The sequence below is a fragment of the Cucurbita pepo genome, chromosome LG12, assembly GCF_002806865.2.
Source record: "Cucurbita pepo subsp. pepo cultivar mu-cu-16 chromosome LG12, ASM280686v2, whole genome shotgun sequence".
Classification (NCBI taxonomy): domain Eukaryota; kingdom Viridiplantae; phylum Streptophyta; class Magnoliopsida; order Cucurbitales; family Cucurbitaceae; genus Cucurbita; species Cucurbita pepo.
The window spans coordinates 610,567-618,698 of record NC_036649.1 but is presented as its reverse complement, the minus strand read 5'-3'; the positions used below and the strand labels follow the sequence as shown (position 1 = coordinate 618,698).

At 34.6% G+C, this 8,132-nt stretch overlaps 1 protein-coding gene across 1 annotated transcript; it reads left to right on the top strand.

Moving 5' to 3' along the window:
• Window positions 1-5,959: 5,959 nt before the first annotated feature.
• Window positions 5,960-7,748, top strand: LOC111807437 (9-cis-epoxycarotenoid dioxygenase NCED6, chloroplastic). The gene has a single exon (XM_023693170.1). The coding sequence runs from the start codon at window positions 5,983-5,985 to the stop codon at window positions 7,690-7,692; it is 1,710 nt and encodes a 569-aa protein (XP_023548938.1). The 5' UTR covers window positions 5,960-5,982; the 3' UTR covers window positions 7,693-7,748.
• The last annotated feature ends 384 nt before the right edge of the window (window positions 7,749-8,132 follow it).

Sequence of the window (8,132 nt, the reverse complement as noted above, 5' to 3'; positions counted from 1 at the left end):
TGAAACTTATTTTATGTAAATTTTAATTTTAATATGATATTAATTTAATTTAATTAAAAATTTAGAGTTAAAATTAAATGGAGATTATTTTTACCTGGTGCCACGTCGGACGGGAGCTGGAGGGGAAGACGTGGAATGGAAGGTACGGAATACGGTCGCCGGAGACAGATGTCACGGTTTTCAGCTGATTTCGCGGTCAGTAAATATATATAATAAAGTGATTAAATTATTTAATTAAATTTTTGTGGTTGCTTGGGCGTGTGAATCACAGTCACAGGCACCAATCACGGCTCTTGATTTGGTGGATCAGCCTGGTGGGTGTGGAGCATTAGGTGACAGCCTGTTAAATTATCTTTTTCCCTTTTTTTTTTGTTTTTTTTAGGTTCCATCTTAAAATTAAATTAAATTTTAAATTTCTCATTCCTCAATTCTGGCTATGATAGTGGAAAAGGTGAGTGTTTTTTAAGCCTAATCATTCACTAAATTATAACATCTAAACATATAAACTTTTATTTATTTATTTATTTAAAAATATCTAGTAAGTCCGTGAATTTTCAATTTTATTTTTAATACGCCTATAACAAATATAAAATTAATTAGTTCAAATAATGCTAAATCTCATACAAATCTGTAAAATTATAGTCAACCCGGCATTCCCTCGCTTTCAAAAGTGAACATTATCTCCACAAACCAACACGAGTCATTCCAACATGTTTTCTTTTCACTCACGTGCATCTTATTTTAAAATTTTATTTTTAGAATTTAACTATAAATTCAAGTTTTTTTAACAACCCATTAATTATATATATATGGTTCTTATATTATGGATAATTTAATTTGCATAATGATTTCTCTCGTGACTAAAAATTAAAATAATAGATTTTGACAATTGGAAATAGTAATCATTGTTAATAAGTGATCAATGGCTAATTAATCACAGATTTGTTTGATTAAACTTGTAGTTGTGGATAAGATGATAACAATATTAATTTTTTAAAAATTAGTATAAGATTTTAATAAGAACATTATTAAAATTTTGATACGATTTTCAATATGGTTCCAAACGTGAATAAAGTTTTAATCTCTAACGATTGTGTTTATTTTGTCTCCGATCATTTTAAAACAGTATGAAAAAATATTTAAATAGAATTGGTATATTTTTTCAAATAAGTTGTCAATCTAACTTTCATATCATTTTACGGTTAATCAATCAACAAAATCGTGAAGCTGGTGACGATATACATTAGAATAAAGAGGATAATATTTGCTAATGGTGGAGTTGATTTGTTACAAATAATATCAGAGTGCACCGACAGTGTACCAGCGAAGACGTTAGGCTCTCAAGAGGGTTGGAGTGAGATCCTACATCGATGGAAGAGGGGAACAAAACATGTAATATTTGTTAGGGGTGGGCTTGAATGGTTACAAATGAGATAAATCAACCTCGATCTCATATTTTTTATTTTGTAAAAATTTTATTAAATAAAATTAAATAAATAATACTAATAAATTCCATTATATATATATATATATAATGGAATTTTTGTTTTTTTTTATTATTATTATTTTCGCGGGCACGATAATGTTACCCATGCATCGGCCAAGTGCCACCCATCATAACAAAAATTCTCACGCCTCCCGTAAACCCTAAACCAACTATATTTCTCTCTCCCAAGTGTATTTACAATTTTACCCTCATCATCCTCTACAATAAGGTCCATCCAACATCATCATCTTCTACATTTCTGAGACCGTTTGATTTCCTTGGGCCCCACCTCCCAACATTTTCCCATTGACTTCTTACACTTCCCAAAATAAATCATGCAAGAATCATCTAATCTGACGGTCCGGAATTCGCTGCTGACCGTGTGACACACCCACAGGGGATTGTTACCTCCGTTTTTCATTCTCTTTCCTTTTAACCGTCTTATTATTGGTGGGTTACCTCATCAAGCGGGCCCTACAGAAAAACTGTCATTAAAAAAAAAAAAAAAAAAAAATTAATGCCTTGACGCAGAAGCAACTTGGAGATCGATTATGGATAATGTTGGGGACAAAATATTCCGATAACATTCAANAAAAAAAAAAAAAAAAAAAAAAAAAAATCAAATCAATGAAAGCTATAAAAATATTAGAGTATAATAAAGCTGTTTGGGGACAAAATATTCCGATAACATTCAACACATAAAATTCAGGAGTATTTTTGAAACATTGAAATAATAATAATAATAATAAAATGGAATAAATTTAAGCTTTTTAAAATTCATATTAAACCATCTTAATTTAAAAACATATTATTTTCAATTTTATTTTTTAAAAAAATATTTAGAATGCAGAAATTTATTTTTAAGGGACGGAACTTTCTTGCCGTTGTCAAAGCCGTTAACTCAAATCCAAATTATACGATTTCTTACCGAGAATGACAGCGTGGCAATAAGTGGGTCCCACTGTAGCAACGGAATTAATCTAACGGAAAGAATATTTTTTTTTTTTTTTTTTTATTTTAATGTTAGTGATTAACATGTGATAAAAGTAAATTAATTTATAATATATATATATATATTGTACATTGGAATCTGCCACCGTTTATTACGACTTTTTTCATTATAAAAATTGTTTACTTAATAATAAACAAAAAAAAATTTAATAAAAAAAATTCGAATTTTAATATTCGTATCATTAATTTTTTTATTAGTAATTTTTATACCTTAATTTATGTTTTTTTTTTAATTAAATTATATTCAAGTTAATTTTTTAAATTACTTGATAGGTAAGTTTGACTAATATATTTTAGTAAAGTCAAAACTATTCATTTTTTACTTTAAACCTTTTATATTATGCTAATTCCTTCTAATCCCTCTCTAAATTTCTTATATTTTCATTAATATTATTCTTCTTTTTTGTCTTTTTAATTTCAATATTCTTCTTTAATTATATCTTTCGTTTCGTCTCATATTTATTTATTTATATTTTAATATGATCCTCGAACGCATATCTTAATATGAGTTTAAGAATAATTTCAACCGACTTCTACGATCCGTCTAAATCTCACAACTTGTCTGTAAATCTACCTGTATTAACCCATTAGCTAACTCAGATTTAGAATTCAGGGTCCAACTTCTTCCACACGAATAAGTTGGCTAGATAGGCTGACCCACGATGGTTCGAGAAGAACAGAAGATTTATAAGTTATTGGGGTTGAAATCGAAAATTTTAAAATTATAAGGACTAAATTGAAACTTTGCTCAAACTATACAAACCAGACATGTAATTTAACCGAGACAAAATTGTGATTATTAACGACGAAAGAGAGCATTGACTTTTGAGCTACAGCTAACTTTATTTACTTGAAAATTAAGATTTTAAAGTGCAATTATTATAAGTAAAAGGGTAATGTGTGTGTTCATTAAATTCAGCTCACTTCATAATGAAACTTCATGCAGCTACAATTGATAACTCCTTATTTTTAGTCCATTTCCATAGTCAATGACCAATTAATGATGCACATGAACATCATTAATCACTATAATATAAAGTTTTTTCAATTATTCGAGCGTTACCCATATTTAATTTATTAATTTTACGTCATTTAATTTCATTTGATGGCATGTTATGCAATGATGGGGCGATTTGTTATGCAAAAATGATTTATGGCTTTATCCACTATGTTAGGCTCGGGATGGGTCCACTTTCTGTATTAACAAAAGTGCGATAAAAATAACTATGATGGTCGAGATTTATGGCTTTATGCATTATGTTAGTCTCTCCTTCTTCGACCCGTCGCTGTTATCGGAAGCTCTCAATTCTCATTGTCGCCACGAACGTTCTTTCATCCGAACATTTGAATGTTTATTTGAAATTTTCTCAATAAAAAATGAGGGGAATTATTTATTTCAAAGATAGTATTAATGCTTTACATTAAAACTTCTAAATAATCTTGCAAATGTCAAGTAAGTCCGACATTCCCAAACGGTTATTTGGGCCGTACTACATGTGGCCCAATATAAGTCAACAACCAGCCACAAAAAGCCCACGAAAGGCCCATTACTCAAGATTGGGCCATTCATTTCAGGGTCCTGGCCCAATGAACCAACTAACCTACGGTCAGAAACAGCCCACGATGACAAATAATTTATTATTTTGTACAAAAAAATAAATTAATAAAAAAAGGAGACAATAAAAATATATATTTTTTTTATTTTTTAAAAAGTTTACGGTATTTCTTTAGATATAATACAAAATTAAATATTATTTGTTAATTTAAAAAAATTGTAAAAAAGAAAAAAAAGGACACGTGGTGGAAGAAAAAGGAAAAAGGAAATGATATTTAGTGGTCCGAAATGATGACGTAATAAAAACACCAAAATCGGAAATTTGATAATGTTAATACGGACAACTGACAAGGAACACCAACACCAAAGCTTGTTGGGTAGTGGGGCCCACGGGGGAAAAAGAACAAAAACTTTTAAGTAAATTAAAAAAAAAAATTAAGAAAAAGAAAATGTCAGGGAATGGGGATGTGGGGGTATGGACGTGCACGTGGGAGGGAGGGTGGGTAAAATGACACGTGTGAAGTGGGTTTGTATTATGGCCACGTGTTGAAATGTAAAAACTGCAAACCCTCGTGACCCCCACCTGCGGGAGCTGGAAAAAGTCAATAGACGAGAAGTTAGGGGTCAAATGGCTGCCCAAACTTGTCCTCTCTGCCCACGTGGAGTCCCACGTGGATAGGTCTCTAAGGAAAGTTTGCAAGTGCTATTTCTTTTATCTATATATATATACCTTTATTAATCGTAATAATAATTAATTTAATTAAAAGAAAAACCCTCTTCACTCTTAAAATTTTAAATTTTCAAAAATAATTATTGGGTTGATCAAATATTTTAAATCAATAAACGTCTATGTGTCAAAATAGGATTTTTTTTGGTCGGGAACGAAAGAGCTCCACATGCTCTTCTCCTTTGGAATGGCATTGTTTGGAGGGTCGTGAAATGTCCAAATTTGGCGCTTACGCTATGTTTATGTCATCGTTTTCTAACCTACAACGAAAAAGACGGTCAAAACATGTCAGTGTAAGACTCTACTGAAATAGAGACGTGGATCGTCTAAAAATTGACATATTAAAAATTTGAATATTATAGTTAGGAACATTATTTGTTTATTTTGAGACACTCATTTTCCAATGTTGTGGCCATCCCCTCCCTTGAGAAAGGTCTCTAAACAACGAACTTACGATTATATTGGTACTTGATCCTTGTTTTCTTTCCCCACCTTATTTCACCCCAATTACCCACACCAACCAAATTGTAGGGAATCTTTCCTACTAAATACGCCAAAAACCCAACAACAATAGGGCCAAATGAAACTCGGCGCAACTCGTTTTCATCAATTCTCGAGTCAATTCTTTAATTTAAGCATCAGAGTCTACCTTTTTTTAGGTCACTTCTATATTCTGAATCAAGAAATTTAGAGTCGAAACACATGAAGTACTAGTGAGAGTTTATCCGGTACAATTTGGGCATATAAACGAGAGATAATATGACGTATTGATTTACCCTTATTGGAAAATGGGCTACTTTTAGGGAATATTATTAAATCATTTTGAACCTAAAAATTACCATAAATTCCACATGGGATCAAGGACAAGAACAACCCCACTTCATGTCCAAACACACATGAACTAAACCCAATAATTCTCAAATTAAAACTTTTCAAAATTAAAAATAAAAATAAAAAAAATTATTAAAAATTATGAATTGACCATTGACACTTACTTTAGCTCATTCGTTGCTCTTTATTTTATTTTATTTTATTTTTAAAATTTTTTTGCCCCAATTATCATCCCTATTTCCAGCTCCCACGTGTCAAATCTTCCACGTGCCTCCTTCAACCTCCATTTTCCGTGCTTATATAAAATCCGGACTTCGAATCCAATTTCAACTCACAATATTTTTCCGTTTCTTCCAATTTACAATTACGGTCATGCAAATCTCTTTACAGTCGCCGCTGCCACTTTGCCGGAGCTCCTCCACCGTCGAAACCCCTCCAATTAGGAAACTAAAATTACTCACTCTGCCACCGCCGTCGCCGCCGCCGTCGCCGCCGCCGCCCAAAGTGGTGTTGTCTCCGCTTCCGCGTCGGCTCAACCCATTTCAAAATTTGGCGGCGTCGCTGCTGGACGCTGTTGAGTCGTCGCTGATCGTTGATAAATTGCCGAAAACGGTTGACCCGGCGGTTCAGATTTCGGGTAATTTCTCTCCGGTTCCCGAGTGTCCCGTTCGCCACGACCTTGAAATCATCGGAAATTTACCTGCATGCTTACGTGGCGTTTATTTACGAAACGGCGCTAATCCCATGCATGCACCCATAGGTGGGCACCACTTGTTTGACGGTGATGGAATGATCCACGCCGTTACATTTCACGGAGGTAACGAAGCTAGTTACAGCTGTCGGTTCACTCGTACAAGCCGGCTCGAGCAGGAAGTCGCTTTGGGCCGACCGGTTTTCCCCAAGCCGATCGGCGAGCTTCATGGTCACCAAGGACTGGCTAGGCTCGCAATCTTTTTAGCTCGGGCCGGGATTGGGTTAATCGACAGCTCGAAAGGGACAGGTGTTGCCAACGCCGGTTTGGTTTATTTCAACGGTCGATTATTAGCTTTATCCGAAGATGATCTACCGTATCACGTCAAAATCAGAGATGGCGGAGATCTCGAAACGATCGGACGGTTTAGCTTTAACAGTCAGATTAGCTGTCCAATGATCGCTCATCCTAAAGTGGACCCCATTTCAGGCGATCTTCACGGTTTGAGTTACAACATGATTAAAAAACCGTATTTGAAATATTTACGGTTCGACCGGTTGGGGAAAAAAGTTCGTGACGTGGATATCACCCTCCGTGACCCGACGATGATCCACGATTTCGCCATAACGGAAAACCACGTCGTGATACCAGATCATCAGGTGGTTTTCAAGTTATCCGAAATGGTTCGGGGCGGGTCGCCCGTTGTGTTCGACCCGAACAAAACTTCCCGGTTCGGAATCCTACCAAAATCCGGAGTCGACGAGACCGGAATTGTTTGGATTGACGTGCCGGATTGTTTCTGCTTCCATTTATGGAATGCGTGGGAGGAAACCGGCATTAACGGCGAGAAAACCGTCGTTGCTGTCGGGTCGTGTATGAACCCACCGGATTCTATTTTCAACGACCGGGACCAGGCGTTGACCATTGAGCTGACGGAAATCCGGATGGACATGAGGAACCGAAAGGCGACCCGTCGGGTGTTCGGGTCGGGTATGAATTTGGAAGCGGGTCAGGTGAACCGGAAGTTGGTAGGGCGGAGGACCCGATTCGTTTACATGGCGATAGCAGAACCGTGGCCGAAGTGCTCCGGCATTGCGAAGGTAGATTTAGAAACTGGGAAAGTTAAGAAGTTTCTATATGGCGACGGTCGGTACGGCGGCGAACCGTTTTACGTTTCGGAAAATGGTAATTCCGGCGAAGATGAGAATGAGGATGGAGGGTATGTTGTAGGGTTTGTAAGAGACGAGAAGCGGGAGAGATCGGAGTTGGTGGTTGTGAAGGCGGCAGAGATGAAGGAAGTGGCGGCGGTGAGACTTCCGGCGAGGGTTCCTTACGGATTTCACGGCACGTTTGTCAGTGAAGAAGAGTTAAAGGGTCAAGCTCCGAACTAGATTTTTTTTTTTTTTTTTCTGCTTGTTTTATGCAAATTAATTAATTTGTAGATTATATTTTTTGTTTTTTTTTTATTTTTTTTTATAGTAATAATTAGTGGTTTTCGGATAATTATATATTGTAGATATAACTTATTAAGTTATATTCCTTTTAATTAAGTTTAAAATAAAAATCATTTTAGGGTTTTAATCGACCTTTTTCAGATATTTTATAAAATATTAAATTCCATAAGTTATAAAATTTGATGTCAAAGCCAAAGGTCAGATATTTTATTAAAATATAATTTCATAAAAAAAATCAATGTGCTTTTGTAGGTAGTAAAGTAAGCAATGACACAACTTTTCCTTTTTCTTCTCAAAAAAAGTAATATTTAATGATATCATATATTCCATAAATAAATATATTCATATAAATTATTCAACCACCAACGTCACCACGA

Coding starts and splice junctions, on each gene's coding strand:
- LOC111807437 (XM_023693170.1), top strand. CDS start 5,983: ATGCAAATCTCTTTACAGTCGCCGCTGCCACTTTGCCGGAGCTCCTCC.